Here is a 22,152-nt window from a genome sequence, read left to right as displayed (position 1 = left end):
AAGCTTTGGCCATGTTAGCCACCGCTAAATACAACATCACAGAGCGCAATTAATCCTCATACAAACAGCAAAATTTCTGTAGAAACATGTTGGCCATAACTGTGAGTATGACTCATTTGGCAACACTGAAAACGTCAGTCGTGCCTTAAATGCGGTACATGAAATCGCTAGTTTTGTCTCAATAAAAATAAAATAGAAAAATAACGCCACGCGCGACGTGGGAACGAACATAAGTGAATTATTTGCGTTTCCTTGATAGGTTATGAGTTTTCCCACATTGTAAAGCGGCACCTGAAGGCATCGCTCTGGTTTGCAGTAAACGGGGTGTTGCAGCACACGTCCGCGTAGTCCGCACTCAGCGCACTGTTATCCCGGCAGCCTCCGCCTTCCCCGGCTTTCGTGCCTTCGCATGCGGACAGTGACAACCTCTCAGTGGAGGTCTGGCTCACAAATGCACCACTATACTCTTAAAGTATTTTGTTCCCCCTCGATAGTTACAAAAAAAGTAGTGCGTGACGTAAAGGAGTTCATTAGTTTTTAAAATGTTATTTACATATATATTTATTTATTTTTGTCCTGTTTAATGTCATGAAATTGGATTTCAGAAGAGTGAAGTCTTAAACGCGTGGTGTAGAATTTGGACCAATCAGTCGTAAAGTGAGAAGTAATGGGCTATAAATCGCACAGTGTTTCCGTAAACTCACCGGTCAACCACTGCGGTCGATGAGTCAAGGAGTCCGGTGACGCGTTAAGGTAAATGCAATCTCGGTAAGCTTGACGCAGTCCTTGCCAAATTTTCATTCACGACGATTAAAGACGACATTTATACAGTAACTTGAACGAAACCGTCTGTTTAAATCGCCAGCTCCTAGTTTTGCGTCAATTGGTGGTGAGTGGTCACCCACGCTCACAGGTGTTGTATACGTGTACGAAAGGATTACAATAACGTTTATTAAGCACATTATATGACGAGAGACGTCCCCGCATGACTTTATTTTGCCGAATTGTCGAGTTTGTTTTCCCCGAAACGTTGTGGGTAATTGGCACAAACGATCATTTCGAGATAAGCTAACGTCGCTAATGCTACGGGTGCGTCATCGCGCGGTCTTCAGGCGAGCGGCCTAAAGTTAGAAGCGCAAACACACTTTGGCAAATATCGCGCGGAGGGAACGTGCTTTTACCAACACCCGACAGAATTAAAATAATAATTAAAATAATAATTAAAAAAGAAGCCAAAGTTAGCTATGAGTGCTAGCATTGGAAGTACAGCTAAATGCTAAAGTAGCATTTACGATTTTTGTCGTACTAGCTAGCAGCTCAGTCTTATTTAATGATTAAGTCAAATGTTATTAATGAATTGTTAGACAGCTTTATTGGCTACTTGACATTGAAATACTTTTCAGTAGCTTAATTATTGGGAACCTGTGGTGGCCAGCGAGGACATTTTACCGCTGTGACGGGATAATCTGCGACCTGTCAGAATTTGTGACTCCGGGTGTCAAACTTTGCTGTCATTAGTATTATTTTTATTTAACCTTAATTTATCAAGGTGAGGCAGTTGACAGATCATAGCATATGATGACTTAAAGGTTCATAACTGGATAAAAACGGATGCAGCGATTACTCACTAACTTTTTAAATGATGGTCTTGGGATTCAATGTTGTAGAGTTCCAATCATTAGGGGCAGAAATTTTAAACAGTCGAACAATGTATTAAGCCTGCATGTCTACATTAATAAGTTACAGGTGGAAATTGATGATTCGCTCGCTGTCAGTCTATCAAGTTTTGATGTCGGTATTTGAACACATACAATCACAGAAAAAAAAAAAAAAAATGTAATGCCTGGTACAACTAAAGGTACATTTGTTGCACAAACATAAGGACAACAAAAACAGTTCATAATTTTTTTTAATTTAATTTGAACTGATATCCAGCCATTTTCCATGGTTTTCTTGATAGTAACCAAAATCACTGGGATTACGATTAAATTTAAACATGTCAAATAGGATGAATTATTATGAAATCGGCTATATTTTGTCGTGTCCATTGTATTTTTCAGGTAATATACCTTGAGTGGTACCAGGCATTAAAATGAACAATTTATTTATTTATTTATTCTGTGATTGTTGTGTAGCACTCCATTTGGTCACAAATTCTGACTGGTCGTGGATTTTTACATCACCATGCTTAAAGCCCTCAAAACGCACAATGAATTTGTTTTTCAAAAGAAAAAAAGCTTTCCCCTTCAAATGTCTGTTCACTAGTTTTACTTTTACAAATGTGTTGTAAAATGACAATAGTTCCAATTCTCAGTCATGTGTCAAGTCAACCAATTGTCAGTAAAAAAAAAAAAGAGAGAGAAAATTTTCACTGTTTTGACTGAGAATTGGTTAATTTGTCAATATTTTTACTGACAAATCAACCAAATTATTTAGTTGAATGAATAATGTTGAATGCAACAGTTTTAAGGGGAAAGTGGCTAAGTGCAACAAACAAATACTGTATAGGACTACTGACTTCACTATGTATTTATGTAAATGCTTATTGTGCTCTGGGTGGCAGCATTAGACTTTCGTTTTTGTGTGTGAGAGTGCAGGAAGTGTACAGTGGACGGTTGTTAAAGCCAAGTAAAACCAAGATTAAAAAAAGAATAAGGCACTAATTAGAAAATAATGGTGTTTGAATGTCAGTCTATATACAGTGGTGGCACTGGTGGATGACTGGTTAGAGCGTCTGCCTCACAGTTCTGAGGTCCGGGGTTCAATCCCCGCCTCGGCTGTGTGGAGTTTGCATGTTCTCCCCGTGTCTGCGTGGGTTGTCTTCGGGCACTCCGGTTTCCTCCCACAGCCCATAAACATGCATGCTCGGTTAATTGACGTCTCTAAATTGCCCATAGGTGTGAGTGTGAATGGTTGTTTGATTATGTGTGCCCTGCGATTGGCTGACAACCAGTTCAGGGTGTACCCCGCCTCCTGCCCGATGATAGCTGGGATAGGCTCCAGCGCTGTCGCGACCCTTGTGAGGATAAGCGGCTCAGAAAATGGATGGATGGATGAATATACAGTGGTATTTTTGGCTAAGTTTTAAGAGTCATTCATTCCATGGGCAGGCTCGTAAATCAAATCAATGTTCTCGATTGGAATGAATTGAAATGCCATTAATCAATTCCACCACAAGTTTTTTCTTATTTAAATAAGTAATAAAAATAAATAAAATGTAAAAACAGAATTAAAAATGTGGAAAAATGATTTTATAAGTGTTATTGAGCCGAAAGTCGCACATGCGTGCGTTTGTGTTGATGTGTGCCTTAAAGGGGCGTGGCCTATTGCTTGATGTCCGGCTGGATTCCATCCCATTGGCCGCTCTGCTCCATGCTCTTTCCCAGTATTTTCATTTTGTATTTGTCTTTGACTTTTTGTCCTGTTCAATAAATGGCTGAAAGTGCCTTGGCGACTGATACCAGTTTTTTGTTTTGTTTGTTTTCTTTTTCCTACTTTACTCGAGCAGGGGTGTTACTGTAACTGTAACAGGTGACCGCTCGTTGATTCACCGTCATCAATGTGATGTCGGGCTGCACGATATTGGGAGAAAATCATACTTGTGACATGAAAACGAGCACACGCTACTTTTTCCCTCTGTGTTGTTTGGACAGTTAGTTTATAGTAGCTTCAGTAGATCACAAAACTATACTGAGTCATTTGTATGACATTTACCTGTATAAATGCACTGTAGTATTAGGCAGGTTATAGATTTCAAGTAAACATTTATTTTCATGCGCAGTTATACTGTATAGTCATTAGCACATTACTAAAACAATTAATTTTTAATCAATGATATCTTACATTTGTTTTAACATGATTTAGTATTTCTATATTTGAGTTGTGTGCGCCTTGGTTTGTCCTTTTCACAAATGCCGATGAGAAGTATTCAACACACTGGCCTGCTCTCTGTGTAGTTTAAAGGGTTATAATTTACTTTAACATCAGTTCAAGTCTCACTAGCATCGCAAAGCAGGTCCCTCCGGTGGTCACTTATGAATATTACATTTGACATTTCACTGCAAAGGAATACACTGACATTGCAGGACCCTGCAATGTGACTATTGTGCACACGTACAGTACATCGCGATGATGTTGCTCAAACCATAGATTGCGCAGCTCTAATGTCATGCATTCAGGTTTTGCACAAATTAAGCTGCACCTTTTTGGAAACTGTCAAATGTCTAAAATTGTATGACGTCATGGGCGGCAGTACCTCGTTCACACAGAGATTCTGCAAAATTGGCTGAAGCTGCTTAGATGGCCAGTGTGAAAGGGGCTACAGCATTGAAATGGACTTAAATTTCCCTCCATTCTCTGTTGATTCCTTTCACACAGAGTGGCAAAAAAGGGGCAAAGCTATGTGACAGGTTGTCTGAAAGGAAACCGCGGAAAGCTAGGCTTAGGGTGTATTTCCCCCCAAAACAAAAACGGCAGTATCCCGATTTTCCCATAGCTGGGTTTTGCGTGAAAGGTACAGGCGAACAACTGTTGGCTCCACTGTTGCGTCTTTGATGTGGAAGCCCTGAGTGAAAAGAGCAAATGGTTACAGTACAGAAGGAAATAAACAGGCCAACTTCCAATGTATTTGTTGTTTGTACCTTTCACACAGGGCAGTGGTACACAAAAAAAAATCGTAGGAGTTCATATTCCTGACACGCATGGTTACGTCCCCTTCCAGCCATTCCGTGGTTTTGAAAGCCCTCACTCCCCGTTCCAGGGGGGCGCGTGATGGCAAGCGCCTCGTCTTAGCCGAGCCGCATGCGAGACCCCCCCCCTCTTCATGGCCTCTGGGCGACGCCATGTCCGGCGCGGAAGTCTGTCCCAGCGCGAGCGGGAACCCGCCCCCGCCCGAGGTGGTCAACGCGAAGCGACCGGGACGCACCACCAACCAGCTGCAGTACCTGGAGAAGTCGGTGTTCAAAGCTCTGTGGCGCCACCATTTTTCCTGGCCCTTCCGCCAGCCCGTCGATGCCGTCTCGTTGCGTCTTCCCGTGAGTGAGTCCTCGTCCCGACTTTTACCCGCCGCATCCCGTCCGCCGGATTGTGTTGTCATGCTCTCCCCTCACTCTGCTGCATTTCCAGGATTATTACACAATTATCAAGACTCCAATGGATATGGGCACCATTAAGAGGCGACTCCAGAACAAATATTACTGGAACGCAATGGAATGCGTACAAGACTTTCACACCATGTTCACTAACTGCTACATGTACAACAAGGTAAGACTATGTTACTAGTACATGCCTGCTATGCAGTAAACCAGGGATACTGTTGTAACCCTGCTGCGAATAGTGGGGGGAGTGTCTAATTGATGCACCTCAAATCTTTATAATTGTCTTTATAAGACTGATGTATGTCACTAATTATGATCCCCAAACAGTTGATAATTTCAGGCTCTTCTTAAAACGTAACTGTTAAAAATATACTCCAATGTACTACTTTCCTATTAGACAGCGCTTTCGCGCTGACTTGTGTTTCAGAAAAAAGTACAAAAAAATGCGCACAGGTGAGTTTGAGCAGGCGATAGATTCCATGGACGTGAATTTATGAAAGCATTTAGTAAAGCCCAAACGTTGGGGGTTTAGAAACACACTGTAAATGTATTTGAGCACAATATTTTGCAAGTACTGGACAGAAATTATTCACAGCACTTTCCACATTTGATTCTGTTAGTCGTGTTCCAAAATGGAATACATTTATTTTCACTTCAAAATTCTGCACGCAACACTCCAAAATGGCAACATTGGAAGTTATTTTTATTTTTTTTACATTTGTGAATTTATTGAAAATCAACAACTAAGAAATGACCAACATCATCTTAATTGGAGTCCACATAAGGTAAATTCAGTTGATTGGAAAGGCACACACCTGTCAAAATGGGGCACCACAGTTTACAGTGGATATCAGAGCACATACCAAGCATCAAGTCAAAAGATTTTATTTTTAAAGTTCAGAGCAGGCGGCACGGTGGACGACTGGTTAGAGCGTCAGCCTCACAGTTCTGAGGACCCGGGTTCAGTCCCCGGCCCCGCCTGTGTGGAGTTTGCATGTTCTCCCCGTGCCTGCGTGGGTTTTCTCTGGGACTCCGCTTTCCTCCCACATCCCAAAAACATGCATTAATTGTAGGCTCTAAATTGCCCGTAGGTGTGAATGTGAGTGCGTATGGTTGTTTGTTTGTATGTGCCCTGCGATTGGCTGGCAACCAGTTAAGGGTGTACCCTTCCTTCCTGCCCGATGACAGCTGGGATAGGCTCCAGCACGCCCGCGACCCGAGTGAGGAGAAGCGGCTCAGCAAATGGATGGAAGTTCAGAGCATTAACATCGGCTTGAATTTAAATTGAATCAAATTTGGACTGAGGCTGTAATAAGTGAAGCACTGTGAATACTTTTCCGGACGCACCGTATGTTGTTTTTAATAGTCTACATATTTCCTCTCCTCAGCCCGGAGACGACATCGTTTTCATGGCGCAGACACTGGAGAAGCTTTTTCTGCTCGAAGTCTCCAAAATGCCCAAAGACGAATGTGAAGTCCTGCAAAGCGCCGCAAAGGAAGCAGTCAAAGGGAAGAAGAGCAGTGCTGGTAAATGACTCCACCGCATATTTACTATCGACCTCTTTCGCACAGAAATCAGAGGAACAAAGGGAGAGGCTGGCGTTTGAGTGTCAGTCACATAGACGCCAATCAAAGCGTCGGTATGCTTTCACACAGCAACACGGCGTTCGACACGAAGATAATTAGACGTGTGGCGACATTTGGCCTTCACGTGAATGGGGGGGGTCGTACATTTCACGCAGCCTTTTCCTGCCCCCACCCCCACCCCAAAAAACATTTGCAAGTACTGCACAGTGCACATTGATTAGTGTTAGATGGGAGTAATACCCAAGGTATGGCGTTTGATAGCTAGTATATTAACACGGACCTTGCATTCTCAGTGAAACAGCAGTGAAAAACGATTCCTATAAACCGCCAATTTCTGCAATATTACAGGGATTTCCGCAACAGACAAGTATATACATTCCACCCAAAAATATTGCAGTATAGTGGAGCTGCGGTGGGTGAATGTCGATATAACTGGGGAGCAATATTTCCTTTCACACAGCCGCCGTCCCGACTTCGTTAGGGCACTAATACTACCTCTAAAGATGGGACGTTTGTGAAGTAAAAGTGACTGTCCATCCATCCATCTTTCGCTCATCTGGGGTCAGGTCGCGGGGGCAGCAGCTTTAGCAGGGAAGATCGAGAGACACGGTCGCTGCGGCGTGTCCTGGGCTGTGACTGAGTTTATTTATTCTTGCCATTCGCCGACTCTCCAGCAGGGTCACTGAAGCGAAGACCAGACGTGGTCCTCCAGCACACGGTGACGATCATCCCATCAGATGCTCCTTGCCCAGTGTCATCTGTGCACATCTCAGCTCGGATGGATGAAAGTGTAAGTGGAAAACGGTGCATTGACACCAGCTCACACACGCCAAGAATCACATCGGTATTAACAGAAAATCAGTTGTCTGTCAGTGAGGAGCTACTGTATGTTTAGCCGTGATTGATAGCAGAGTGTTACACAGAGTCTTCATGTCAATTATTTGCGGCTTTTCCACCATTCGCAGAGGGTTACTGGTAAAGGGCTGCGTGTGTGTTTGAGAAAAGAAGAAAAAAAAAAGTAGAAAGCTACTCTTTCCTCAAAACAAAAGTATTGCAATTTTTATCAAATGCTGACACAAAATCAAGCATTATAAGCATGCACCCGTCACAAACAAAGCCTGCAAAATCCTGGCAGGACTGATTAATGTGCCGCAGCATGCTGGGTGAGAATCCTTACAACATACAGTATTGTCATTTTAATGGCGGTAGGTATTTGTTTTCCTCCTTTTTAAACATTCAGATCAAAAAAGGTATGAAGAGAAAATTGGAGGCCACCCCCTCGGCGGTCACCAGCAGCGTCAGCGAAGTGCCGGCAGCGCTCGTGCTATCTGCTAGGACGGGTAGCGGGCGGCCCATCAAGGCGCCAAAGAAAGACCTCAGCGACTTGGAAGACAAGCGGGCCAAACTGACCGAGCCGCTGCGTCACTGCGACGCCATCTTGAAGGAGATGCTCTCCAAGAGGCACTACGCCTACGCGTGGCCCTTTTATACACCCGTGGACACCGTGGCCCTGGCGCTGCACGACTACCACGACATCATCAAGCAGCCCATGGACCTCAGCAACATCAAGGCAAGTTAAAGGCTTCAAGCCAGGGATTCCAAGACTGTGTTAGGGTTGCAAGCTAGTTTAAAGGGTATTTAAGATAGGATTGGGGGGGGGGGGAAATGTCCAAAAGACAAAAATAGAAAAAGCGTTGGAAAATGTAAATGAGTCTGTTTAAGTTTTCTGGGGCGGGTTGTGTTTTTTATTTTTGTTATTTTTATTTTTTTAGTTATTTTTACCGCATAAGTTGATTCAACAGAAAAAAATGGAGCAGCGCGAGTACACCGTCGATAAGGAGTTTGCTGCCGACGTCAGGCTGATGTTCTCCAACTGCTACAAGTATAACGCTCCCGCACACGAGGTCGTCTACATGGCCCGGAAGCTGCAGGTAGGTGATTGTGTGGTGTTGACACAAAAACTTCAGGCTTCTGCTAGGAAACAAAAACATGTCAGGAAAACCCTAGTAGACCACCTGGATTCTGAGGGGGTGTTTAATCAGAGGCACTTTGAATGGTGGCAGGTTTGTGTTTGAATGTTATTGGTTAATTTTGAACAGGGGGTGTGTGCACTTTTATTTGGTGGTCCAGGTTATTGGTCACATTAATGTTGGATAAAAAATGTAAATGATTTATCCTGCTCTTTTTATTATTTTTAAAAAAATATATAAATCACAAAAACCTGGCATTACAACAGGTGCGTGTAGACTTTTTCTATCCACTATATATCGTCAATGAGGTGACCAGGAAATTGGGCTTTCTCCTACCAATCCACCGGTCTGGCAAAGTTTGATTCGGAAACCTACAAGCATGCAGTCCCCAATGTGCTGCAAATGCAAACTCAATGTGATTTTAACCTTTCATAACCACAGAGTGATTAGAACAAATCAGATTAACATAACCGATCAATTTCTTTTAAAATGTAAAGTGACTTTGTGGACCCAGTGTATTTAAACATGTCCACGTGTCATCAACCAGGAGGTTTTCGAGGCGCGCTACGCTAAGGTTCCGCAGGAGCCGGCGCAGGGATGCGTGGCGGCGCCTCGTGGGCTCGATAAGCCCAAAGGCGACTGCGTGCGAAGTCGCTCCCTCTCGGCCACTCCCTCTTCCTCTGAGAGCGAGAGCTCTTCTTCTGACACGGAGAGTTCGTCAGAGGAGGTCTCCACGCAACTGGCCAACCTGGAGGAGAAGGTCTGTCGGATTAACCCCTGACCTCTGTTTTGTTGTGCCTACAAGACATACATTGAACCCTCACAAAAAATTGTGACTAGTCGACCCCTCCAAAAAATGTTGCACAATAGTCACCTGTAAGTGTCCGACAGTACGGCCTGTGCCTCGCTTTTTGGGCCATGTGTATTCTGCATAAAGAGCACAACTTTTTTTTTTTATTTTATTTTATTTTTTTTTCTTCTCTCTCTTTCTTGCTCAAAATTGTCTCTGTATTTTTCTTGTCAGTCAAGATGGACCTATGTGTGTTATTTTTTTATTTTTGGTTTGTTTGTTGTTGTTTTTTTAGGACCCATACCGCTTATTAGTAGTCAAGGAGGCCGATAACCGATATTTGGAGCTGATTTTCATTTACAGTAAAAGGGAAAATCAGTGGGAAAACTCCAACACTTTGTTTAAATGCCTTTAAGTATATGTTTATTAGGCAGCTTTTCAGATTTGCAACATTTCAGAGGTTTTTTTTTTTTTTTTTTTTTTTTTATATAAATCTTAGACAATGGACATCTCTTTTATTCTGAAATTGCAGAGAGTTCCCGTGTTAAATAAAAGTTAAATAAAAACTTCATCAAATTAGTAGCTTCCCTAAGTTTTCTACAGTAAATGTTTTCCAAAATTTCAGTGGAAATTAAATGAAATCTTTCACTCATCTTTGTTTGGAGATGCGCCTGTACGTTGGGGTTCACCCTGGTGGACGAGAGGGTAGCCTCCCTCCATCTTCGGGTGGGGGGGACGGGTCCTTACTGTTGTTTGTACCTATGCACAAAACACCCTTTTTGGCGTACTTGGAGGGGGTGCGGGAGAGCACTCCCGCTGGGGACTCCATCATTGTGCTGGGCAACGACAGTGAGACCTGGAAGGGCGTGATTGGGAGGAACTGTCCCCCGATCAGAACCCGAGCGGTGTTCTTTTATTGGACTTCTGTGCTCATCACGGATTGTCCATAACGAACACCATGTTCAAGCATAAGGGTGTCCACACGTGAACTTTGCACCAGGACACCCTAGGTTGCAGTTCGATGATCGACTTTGTGGTCGTGTCATCGGACTTGCGGCCGCATGTCTTGGACACTCTGGTGAAGAGAGGGGCGCAGCTGTCAACTGATCACCACCTGGTGGTGAGTTGGCTCTGATGGTGGGGGAAGATGTCGAGTCCCAGTGGACCATGTTCCGCGCCTCCATTACTGAGGCGGCCGATCGGAGCTGTGGTCGGTGCCTGTCGTGGCGGCAATCCCAGAACCCGTTGGTGGACACCAACGGTGAGGGATGCTGTCAAGCTGAAGGAGTCCTATCGGGCCTTTTTGTCCTGAGGCAACTGATGGGTACCGGCTGCCCAAGCGGAATGCAGCTTTGGTGGTCATTGAAGCAAAAACTCTGGTATGGCAGGAGTTCGGTGAGGCCATGGAGAAAGACTTCCGGACGGCTTCGAGGAAATTCTGGTCCATCATCCGGCGTCTTAGGAGGGGGAAGCAGTGCACCATCAACACTGTGTATAGTGGGGATGGGGCGCTGCTGACCTCGACTCGGGACGTTGTGAGTCGGTGGGGAGAATACTTCGAAGACCTCCTCAATTCCACCGACACGCCTTCCCATGAGGAAGCAGAGTCTGGGTTCTCTGAGGCGGGCTCTTCTATCGCTGGGGTTGAGGTCACCGAGGTGGTTAAAAACCTCCTCGGTGGCAGGACCCCAGGGGTGGATGAGATTCTCCCGGAGTTCCTAAAGGTTCTGGATGTTGTGGGGCTGTCCTGGTTGACACGTCACTTGGACATCGGGGACAGTGCCTCTGGATTGGCACACTGGGGTGGTGGTCCCCCTTTTTAAGAAGGGGTACCGGAGGGTGTGTTCAAAGTACAGGGGGCTCACACTCCTCAGCCTCCCTGATAAGGTCTATTCAGGGGTGCTGGAGATGAGGGTCCGTCGGGAAGTCAAATCTCAGATCCAGGAGGAGCAGTGTGGTTTTTGTCCTGGCCGTGGACCAGCTCTACACCCTCGGCAGGGTCCTCGGGTCCACGGGAGTTCCCCCAACCAGTCTACATGTGTTTTGTGGACTTGGAGAAGGGGTTTGACCGTGTCCCTCAGTGAGTCCTGTGGGGGTTGCTTCGAGAGTACGGGGTACCGAACCCCCTGATACGGGCTGTTCGCTCTCTGTTCGACCGGAGTCAGAGTTTGATCCACATATCCGGCAGTAAATCGGACTCGTTCCGGCGAGGGTCGGACTCCGCCAAGGCCGCCCTTTGTCACTGATTCTGTTCATAACTTTTATGGACAGAATTTCTAGGCGCAGCCGAGGCGTAGAGGGGGTCCGGTTTGGTGGCCTCAGTATTGCATCTCTGGTTTTTGCAGATGTGGTTCTGTTGGCTTCATCAAGCCGTGATCTCCAACTCTCACTGGAGCGGCTGGGATGAGAATCGGCACCTCCAAATCTGAGACCGTGGTCCACAGTCAGAAAAGGGTGGCGTGCCCTCTCCGGGTCGGGGATGAGATCCTGCCCCAAATGGAATAGTTCAAGTATCTTGGGGTCTTGTTCACAAGTGAGGGAAGAATGGAACGGGAGATCGACAGGCGGATTGGTGCGGCGTCTGCAGTGATGCGGACTTTGTATCGGTCCGTTGTGGTAAAGAAGGAGTTAAGCCGAAAGGCGACGCTCTCGATTTATCGGTCGATCTACGTTCCTACCTTCACCTACGGTCACGAGCTGTGGTTGTAACCGAAAGAATAAAATCCTGAATACAAGCGGCCGAAATGAGTTTCCTCCGCAGGGTGTCCCAGCTCTCCCTTTAGAGATAAGGTGAGCAGCTCGGTCATCCGGGAGGATTTGAGAGTAGAGCCGCTGCTCCTCCGCATTGAGAGTAGACCGATGAGGTGGCTGGGGCATCAGATTCGGACGCCTCCCCGGTGAGGTGCTCCGGGCACGTCTTGGCGGGAGAAGACTCCGGGGAGGACTCAGGACACGCCGAAGAGACTACGTCTTTCGTCTGGCCTGTGAACGTCTCGGGATCCCCCCGGAAGAGCTGGATGAAGTGGCTGGGGAGAGGGAAGTCTGGGCGTCCCTGCTAAAGCTACCTCGGATAAGCGGTAGAAAATGGATGGACTGTTTTGGTCGTCATAGAAGACGTTTCGCCTCCCATCCGAGCAGGAGTCATCAGTTCATGCTTTCTTTATTTAAAAAATATATATATTATTTGTGGTCTTTTTGTGCGTGCTGAAATGGATTCATTGGATTTACGTTCATTTCAGTGGGGAAAGATGATTTGAGGTACGAGTGTTTGGAGATGCAAGAGTGGTCACGGAGCGAGTTAAACTTGTATTTCAAGGCACCACTGTATAGCTACATCTCAATAAGTTAGGGAATGGTAGCAAAGTCCATTTCCTCACACATGCATTATACAGATTCATTAAACACTTGAGAAAATACTTTTCAGAGGGCAAATTCCTAACTTTTACATTAAATATAATAATTGTTGTTTGTTTTTGTTATCTCCTAGTGTCTCGAGAAGGTGAATTTGAGGTTTTCGTTTGCTATAATCTCTATCTCGTGATTGGGGAGAAGGGATTGAGCGAATGATTCTGAACGTGGCCCACATGGGGACGTTGCTCATTCTTCATTCTTGTGTGTGCAGCTGAAAGCAGTGAGTGACCAGCTGAGGAGACTCACGCAGGACCCCCAGATGAAACCCACGAAAAAGGACAAGTTGAAGAAGGAGAAAAGAGCCAAAGAAAAGGACATCGCTCGACTCAAGGACAAATCGGCCAAAAATAACCGTAACATGGAGAAAAGCATCAAGAGTTCTGCTTTGTCCGTAACCTTTAAATTAAGTTTTTGATGCGTGTGCGCTTTGGTGCTGATGTGAGCCTTTTGTGTAGTCACGGCAACAGGAACATTGCGATCCGGGCCGCGCCGACGCCGCTGACTTACAAGGAGAAGAAGCAGCTCAGGCTCGATTTGGACGCTCTGCCCGCGGACAAGCTGGCGAGCATTATTAAGGCCTGCGACGCCCCGTCGGCGGACGTGGAGAAGCTGAAGACGTCCACGCAGCGGCGCCTGCAGAGCTTTCTAGTGGCTTGTCAGAGGAAGACGTGTGGTGCAGGGAAAAAGCTGGAGAAACGTGTGGGGGCGACGCATTGGCGGAGATTGAAGGACGCGAGGAGACTGGAGGTGCTCGGTAAACGGCCGCCAGATGTGAAGAAGAAGAAGGAGGCAGCAGGTAAGAGAAGCTTCCACCTTCTCCTGTGACACATTAGAATTGGAATGAATTTATTCAGCGGTGCAACAATTAATCGATCAAATATTTTGACAATCGATTAATTGTTTAGAGCCATTGTTTAACTTACGATTGTTCTCATGTTTACATTTCAGCCTCAACAGTAAACATTATCTGATTTTTGCAGTCTTCATTAAAGCTGACTGGTCATCTTTTGTGTTTAATCAAAATCAGAAAATGTTCAATGTTTTTTTCCGTTTTCTGACATGTTGCGGACCAAGTCAGTAACCTAATCATTATCAATTCATTGGATTTTTTTTAAAATTTTTATTATTATTATTTTTTTTAACCTATTCTGATGAACGGCGGCACGGTGGACGACTGGTTAGAGCGTCAGCCTCACAGTTCTGAGGACCCGGGTTCAATCCCCGGCTCCGCCTGTGTGGAGTTTGCATTTTCTCCCCGTGCCTGCGTGGGTTTTCTCCAGGCAGTCCGGTTTCCTCCCACATCCCCAAAACATGCATTAATTGGAGGCTCTAAATTTCCCGTAGGTGTGACTGTGAGTGCGAATGGTTGTTTCTTTGTATGTGCCCTGCGATTGGCTGGCAACCAGTTCAGGGTGTGCCCCGCCTCCTGCCCGATGACAGCTGGGATAGGCTCCAGCACGCCCGCGACCCTAGTGAGGAGAAACGGCTCAGAAAATGGAGGGATGGATGGATGGATGGATGGATATTCTGATGAACATATTTATTTGCAGCAGTTGTTTGGTTTTGTTTAATAATCGAGCACTATCAAATAAAGAACAATAATGGGTTATTGAAGACCAACGGGAAAGAATGATTTTGCAAATAAAATTTTTACGCCTAAATTGTTTCATTTGCAGCCAAAAGAGCTGCATCTCCTGACTTCATCTGCCCGTCAGCGCTCAGCAGTCGCAGCAGCTCGTCATCCACTTCCTGCGGTAGCAGCAGCAGCAGCTCGCCGTCTTCTGACAGTGGTCACTCGTCGTCTGGTGAGCTTCTGTGCTGTTGTCGCCCCGCGACCCTCCTTTTACTTTTGTTGCTATATGGTAACACACTTTTATAGACATTAAGAACAATATGATATTTTAGAAATAACTACACATGCTTACATGTTGAAAGTGCCTTCCAGTGCCTTTATCAAGTTGTTACTTTAATAAAAGTATGAAAACAATCGTAACCACTGTGCTAATCTAGACGACTGACCTCCATCCTGGTCATTTAGCCGAAATGAATGACAATGCTGGCGAATCACAAATCACTTTTGTACATTTAGTGAAGTCCCGCCCCCACCTGCACGCTGGCTGCTCATTGGTCATTCCCCGAAGATTCAGAAGTGAGTGACAGAACGCTGCAGCAGTTCCGTTTCAGCTCTCAGCCGAGTCGCTCACGGCAGCAGCCAAGCTCAAACAACGAATCATTTCATAAACTGATTGAGTTCAGTATGTTCACTAAAAAGATTTGTTCTTTCGAACACTACAAAGCAGGCCATATGCGGCCCTGGGACCATATTTAAACACCCTTACAAAATATGCCTATTAATACACACTAATATCCGCAATTGAATATCTGCTTTGTATTCCATCTAAACTGCATGTTGCTTGTCCCCAGCAGCCAAACTCCAGAAGAGCGCTAAAGGCAGATGTAAAAAGCTCGATGAAAAGGTAAACGTCTCCTTGTGGCTGTTGACGCTTTGAGCTGCGAGGATGCCAACCGCTGCTTGTCACGCTGCAGGCTGCCAGTAGCAAGTTGGACCCACAGGGGGCGCTGTGGTAACACACACGCTCCTGCTCGAGCTGCTGCCGCCACACTATCAAAGACCGAACGGCACCGGGGTCGTCAAGGCGGGATGATGCTGCCCCCTCCAGGTGACGCTTATAGCTGGCAATTCCCCTTTCCTCACTAACCCTATAGCATCTCTATATCACTAACAAGTTCTCGTTATGTTTGTTGTTGTGCATGTTGCTTTGCTCAAGAAAATGAAACCGCAGTCATTTCCAATATCAATCCATTTTGGAGCAATCGGTCAATAATTGCCCTTTTTCATTGCCAAAATCGATACGCCGCCAATATTGACAAAGGAATGTACTATCTGATAAAGGGGCAGTATTTACTCATATTTTATATATAGTCATTGATCAAAATGGTAGGAACACAGTGCCAGGCAGCTGTGCCTATCAAAACTCTGCCGCTGTCACATGACGCCACCACCATACAAGAAGCTTTTAATTTCACAAAAGCAAACACCTGTGTTATATCATCTTCCCAAACTGGTTTTCAAAGGTGAGCGATGCAATCAATACAACGAGCTCACTAAAGCAGTGTGTACAGGCGGAAATGAATCTGCACGCACTTGCCTCAAAGAAGTCTCATGCGGCTGCCTTCCTTCTGCAGCCAAGCATTACATCATAGAGTTTAACAAAACAAGCCTACTCAAATGTATCTAACCTCACTATTTTCACTCGTTATTATCTATAAAAAAAAAAAAAAAACATCCAGAGTTTCAAGATAGGCAACAATCACGCCACAGAAACGCGTACTAGTTTAGTAAGGAAATCGTCTTCCGTCGCTGTCGTCAGCATGTTCACAGTACCTATTTAAGTACAGTTCAGTAGTATTTAACTTGCATATTATACATTTGTAGTTAATCTGTAAATTTGTTTTTTTGTTTGTATGTAATAATGTTTTTAACAGACCTGTCCCCTGAAACTGTACTGGTCTGGGCCACCTCTGGATTTCAGGTAACATTGATAAACATGTTGAGCAAATAATTTTTTGTCTTATTATTTATTATTGTAATCCAAACAAAACAATGTTTTCGGATAGTAAAGGGGGGGAAAAAACATTGGAGGTATGGGTTTTGTTTTGTTTGCGATACAGTATGTGCCTAAATATTAGCGGTGTTTTGAACATTTTGCATTGTGAAATGAAAAGCAAGCATCCCCTTTTTTTAAGAACTTGAAAACAAGTAAAATAAATCTTTTTCAAAAATATTTTGACTATACCTGTTTAATCATGAAGATTTTTGACGATACGTATAGAATTGCATACTTTTTATTGGACACCTCTGTCGTCAATGACCAACCTCTGTCTTTCTAGTTTAAATTATTAGTTTTTATCCCCATAACAAATACCTTTTTATTTCTTTTAGAAAATAATAATTTGCAAATGCGTGCTTTTTATTGGGAAGTGATGGAATGTTTTGTTGACAAAACATTTTAGTGGCCTTTTATTATGGGCAGCCTAAGGTACACGTGCAATATTTATGCATTCTAATCAGCATCTTGATATGCCACACCTGTGAAGTGGAAGGATGATCTCGACCAAGGAGAAATGCTCAGAATGCGGATTTAGACATCCATCCATCCATTTTCTGAGCCGCTTCTCCTCACTAGGGTCGCGGGCGTGCCGGAGCCTATCCCAGCTGTCATCGGGCAGGAGGCGGGGTACACCCTGAACTGGTTGCCAGCCAATCGCAGGGCACAGACAAACAAACAACCATTCACACTCACAGTCATGCCTACGGGCAACTTGGAGTCTCCAATTAATGCATGTTTTTGGGATGCGGGAGGAAACCGGAGTGCCCGGAGAAAACCCACGCAGGCACGGGGAGAACATGCAAACTCCACACAGGCGGGGACGGGGATTGAACCCCGCACCTCAGAACTGTGAGGCTGACGCTCTAACCAGTCGTCCACCGTGCCGCCGGATTTAGACAGATTTGTGAAAAATATTGACCACAAGAGAGAAATAGGCCTTCGTTTACAGAAAACGTTTTAGAGCGTTGAGTTCAGCTTATGAAAAATGGGAGGGTTTATATTTTTGGACAGGGCAATTGACACTTTTAGTCGTACTGTATGGTAACGACGTTGGCCTGTTTTTAGGCCCCCTTGCTGTCACCGCTGAGGGAAGGTCCGCTCAGAGAACACCTCGCATCTGGCAAGTCAGCTTACAAAACTTTGGATTGTCAAATCTGCTAAATCAAGGGCATATGGAAGAAATTCAGTTTCTCTCTCCAGTAACAAATAGCACTGTATTCAAATATGATAAATATACCGCTCATTAATATTGGAACAAAACGGAATTTGTGTTCTTTCAGATTCCAGATGCCCTCAAGATGTTCCTGAGAGTCAAGTGGCCGACGTATCGTCGTCCTCTCACTCTCCCAACATACAAACCATACAGGAAAAAACACCTAAAAAGGTATGTTTCCCACAGAGGCCCCACACACATGACATGGACGGAATTTAATTGTAGTCACGATATAGATATAACTATTTCATGGCCACAAATTGGCATTTTGTGTGCATGTTATAACGTGCCCACAGAATACATGGTAAGCCACAGACTTGACATGCAAAAACATTTTTATTGAAGTCACAATTTAGCTCGAACGTGCGCGCAAATTGCTAAATTGTGAGCACGAAATAAGTATAACGTGCACTTGGAATACTAATTTGTGAGCGGAAAGTAGGTTTAATGTGCATACTAAATACTAATTAATATTTAAGACACATTTAATTGTGGCCACAATATTTGAATTTGTGTCCACAAATTTCTAAAATGTGTATGAAATACAAATACCATAATTATTTATCGAGGAATTATAATTCCTGTCCAGTTGGGTACACAAATGGAGTGCACCTTCCCCAGAAACGGCAAAGTAGAGCAGTATTATTGCAGTTTGTAGTTCCCTGATGTCTAAGCTTTTCGTGGGAATGATATTAAACCCACAAATATGTTTTTCTTGTACACATTCTACCAATTCCGTGGCCACAAATTCATATTTTGTGCGCACGTTACATCTATATTGTGGTAACCATGGCACTGTCACGTTTTTCTTTCTTCGTCTTAGGACATCGTTCTGAAAAACGCCGAGTCATGGGCCCGACTGGTAAGGCAGTCGGCCGCCGTCCCGACCGCCATCAAGTCGTCCAAAGAGAGCTTCCAGCAGTTCCGGAAGGCCGCCATGGAGAAGGAGGAGCGTGAAAAGGTGCTGAAGAAGAAGAAAAAGCAGCTGGAGGTGCCAGAAAACAGGTACTCCGGCCATCCAATAGAAACCATTTGCTCATGATTGATTTCCTCCCAAAGCGTTTGCCTGTTAATAGTAACAACAGTGTTATGATCCCAAAACACTTGAATACCATTTCAAGCTCATCTTACATTACCTTGAAAAAATACATGGTTTAAGATGTATGCCGGCGCTTTTGCAATGTGTAAAAATACAATTACTACTCTTCTATACTCTTCTATTCTCCAGCTTGGATAAAAATCCGCCATCGAGCAAAGGGGACCTTTCGTCTCCGGGCGGCGCCGTCCCGCTCGCAGAGACGACGACGCACGAGCAGCCGACGTCGCCCATGGCGACCGTGCTCGGGAGCGCCCAGTCCCCCTTGAGTCGAGCGCGGGAGCTGGCCAGAAAGAAGGAGCAGGAGCGTCGCAGGAGAGAGGCGGTCAGTGTCCAGAAACACGTCAGACGTCTGCCGTTTTGATTTCAAGCGGCCATTTTAGGGTCATTTCCAGGCCTCGTATCTGAACTCCTCCTCGGGAATTCACTCCATTGCCACAAATTTTAACCAGATACAGTATATTAGTTATCATGTAACTCTTGTTCGTAAGGATGTCCCGATCACATCATGAGATTAAAAATCAGGGTCGACCACATGATTCTCGGCTGATCGAGAGGGTGGAAAAAGATTGGTTTTATTCATTTTCTGACATTTTAAATGTCACAGAGTAACAAAATAATTCAAAGGTATAACATAATGTTACTTTTGTTTTTTTGTACATGTATGAGCGTCTGCGAAAGAGACACACGCTCCGTGTGTGCGTGCATGACACACACAGCTAGTCTGGCTTGATTCTATTGGCCCGTTGCACCATTCTCTGTATGAACGAGGAGACACCACACCGACGGTATTTCTAAAAAATAAAAAAAAAATTACAAAAAAAGTCTGCAAAGCCTAATATAAAGGCAAGGCGTCATCAACTAGTCGAGAGAACGTTGGCAAATGTGACATTCAAACGACTTCACTTGAAATACAAGATTAACAAGTGTCAATTATTTTGTGACAAGCTCATGGTCATAAATCAATAGTGTCATTTGTGGATGAGCAGAGTCACGCACGTGATGTACTGTATGTACATATTTTAAGAAAACCTTTGAATGCACGCTCTTTTTTTGATGCATTGTTGAGGTATCACATCGGGACTCGGCAGATCCTTAAAATGAAAGACAGCAAAAAAATTTGATCGGGACATCCCTAATTGTTAGTATAATAATCATTTTAACCATCAGTTTTATCCTGATGGTATTGCTACATATTGCCGCTGCTCAATGAAAAATATTTCCAAGTTTGTTTTAATTTTCATTAAAAAAAACTTCAAATGAAAATTGGAATGTTTTTTTAATTGGAAATAAAACAAAATTTGATGCTTGTTTTTAATTTGTACATGACAATACATTAAGTATTTTGACAGTGAAATGTAACTCTTTTTTTTTGTGTGTGATGAAAAACAAATGTCCATTTTAATTTCCATGTTTTTAAATTAATGTAAAAATAAATGAATCAATTACATTTAAAAAAAGTTATAAATCCTTACCATTTTGAATTTCTTTGCACAATTGGCTGACGAAATACTTTTTTTGCCCACTAGCTGTCAAAATTTTTACTCAGTTTATAATAAAAAGTTCTCTTTTTTTGTCAAGTTAAAATGTTTTAAAAATATATATCAATTTTTATATTTGTTTTAATTTATTGCTGTCAAAATGTGTAATACAGTTGTTGCCCAGTAAAAAACAAGAATCTCCAATTTTTGAAAAACGTCAAAAGATGGTAAAAAAATACATTGTTTTATATGTATTACCACTTACATTTTAATACTGTTGCTGCCCAATGAAAAACAAGCATATACGTTATTTTTTTAAATTAAAATGTAAAAATTAAATTAAAATTAAAAAAAAAAAAATCCAATTTTTAAATAGATCACTGTCCAAAAACATTTGAGCCAGTGCCTCACTGTATCTCCAATTGTATTTTCTTTATTAAAAAGGATATGTAAAATAAGGACTTTTTACAACTTTGTCCTTATATATATATATATATATATATATATATATATATATATATATATATATATATATATATATATATATATATATATATATATATATATATATATATATATATATATATTGTCAGTGTTTTGAATGCATTATAGAACTAAAACATTTGTCAATATATTTTCTTGTTTCTGTTTTTTCTGTCTTTTTCCTGATAGATGTCTTGCATCGACATGACCATGCAGCAGGACATCATGACCACTTTTGAACTCAACCTGGACTAGAAACTAAAAAAAAAAAAAAAAAAAAAAAAAACTGGGACTGACTTGAAAAATGAAGAGTCTTGAGTCTCCTGTTGGGACAACTAAGCCACGCCCAAAGTTTTTGCCTTTGGGAACGTCCGCACTGCTCCATTTTGGGCAATTGTGCTCATTTTCACGAATCTGCAAAGTCCCCAAAAGGCGTACTCTTTGTTCTCTTTAGCGCTTGTTCGCCATGTTTGTGTTATTAAAAAAAACTACGCACAATTGGAAAAGTATACCTGTGCCATCAGAGTTTGAGTTTCCATCTCTGAAACATCCCCCCCACCCCCATCAAAAACCTGTGATCTGTGTCATCTGATGGTAAAACACAGTGTGTGAAATTCAAAGTCAGACGGCACAGACTTAAATCCATATGTGCGCTATATGCACCTTTGACATTTTATTTCCAAAGAACACTATTTATTTTGCATCCTCTCCTCATTCACTGCGTTGGTTCTCTTCTCGTTCTTTGACACGCACCGCACTTTGTTGGCCATGCAGTCGTTTGCCTCTTCCGTATGTTTCGCCTTGAATACGTTCGAACGAGGAGAGGCTTGTTTTTGTTGTTGTTGTTTTTTTACTACTGAAAATAATAAAGCTATTTTCACGAAGCAATCTGTGTGGCCTCGGGGTGGTTTGCACAGACGCAGCAGGCGGGAAGGAAGTCTCTGAAGGTCTTCAATCTCGGTGAGTTGCGCTTCATTTTTATTTTACTGCTCGGATATTTGCAGTTTGGCACCCGCGGATTCACCTAGTTGCTCATTTTTATATTGTTGTTGTTGTTGCGTGAAAGTGCCTGCTCCTTGGCAAAATAAAGATGATTCTGATCCTGACAGTCAAACACACAAATGCAAAATGAAAACACTCCCAAGTATGTCCAAAAAAAAAACACAAGGAATTTGTCTCCGGTAGTTGGAGCTGCTCTAGTACAGTCGCAATAAAAGGTTGCCAGTAATCTGGTAATGCCGGTACAATTTATTTATTTATTTTTACAATTGTGCAAAAGATGGAGAGTCCTCTAGAAATTAGAGCAGTTTGAATGACTAATATAGCAATAGTCCGGTGTAGTGACCATTGTGCAAAGGGCCCCGAGACTTCAATCAAGGAATGTACGTAGTTT

At 43.4% G+C, this 22,152-nt stretch overlaps 1 protein-coding gene across 1 annotated transcript; it reads left to right on the top strand.

Moving 5' to 3' along the window:
- The first annotated feature begins 4,841 nt into the window (after window positions 1–4,841).
- brdt (bromodomain, testis-specific) lies at window positions 4,842–21,014 on the top strand. Its single transcript, XM_061684218.1, has 16 exons — window positions 4,842–5,033; window positions 5,125–5,262; window positions 6,485–6,623; window positions 7,361–7,473; window positions 7,924–8,253; window positions 8,486–8,614; window positions 9,201–9,413; window positions 13,066–13,241; window positions 13,310–13,650; window positions 14,531–14,659; window positions 15,279–15,331; window positions 17,552–17,606; window positions 17,767–17,870; window positions 18,523–18,704; window positions 18,928–19,120; window positions 20,949–21,014. Exons 1-16 carry the CDS (start codon window positions 4,842–4,844, stop codon window positions 21,012–21,014), a joined length of 2,553 nt encoding a protein of 850 aa, XP_061540202.1.
- The last annotated feature ends 1,138 nt before the right edge of the window (window positions 21,015–22,152 follow it).

The sequence above is a fragment of the Phycodurus eques genome, chromosome 8 (genome assembly GCF_024500275.1).
Source record: "Phycodurus eques isolate BA_2022a chromosome 8, UOR_Pequ_1.1, whole genome shotgun sequence".
Lineage (NCBI taxonomy): Eukaryota > Metazoa > Chordata > Actinopteri > Syngnathiformes > Syngnathidae > Phycodurus > Phycodurus eques.
This window is presented reverse-complemented; position numbering and strand designations above follow the sequence as displayed.

Bases quoted from the DNA above. Each gene is read 5' to 3' on its own strand.
- brdt (XM_061684218.1), top strand. From the start codon at position 4,842: ATGTCCGGCGCGGAAGTCTGTCCCAGCGCGAGCGGGAACCCGCCCCCG. The intron at 13,651-14,530 runs GTAAGAGAAGCT...TTTCATTTGCAG, and splicing joins GAAGAAGAAGGAGGCAGCAG to CCAAAAGAGCTGCATCTCCT. The intron at 17,607-17,766 runs GCAAGTCAGCTT...GTGTTCTTTCAG, and splicing joins CAGAGAACACCTCGCATCTG to ATTCCAGATGCCCTCAAGAT.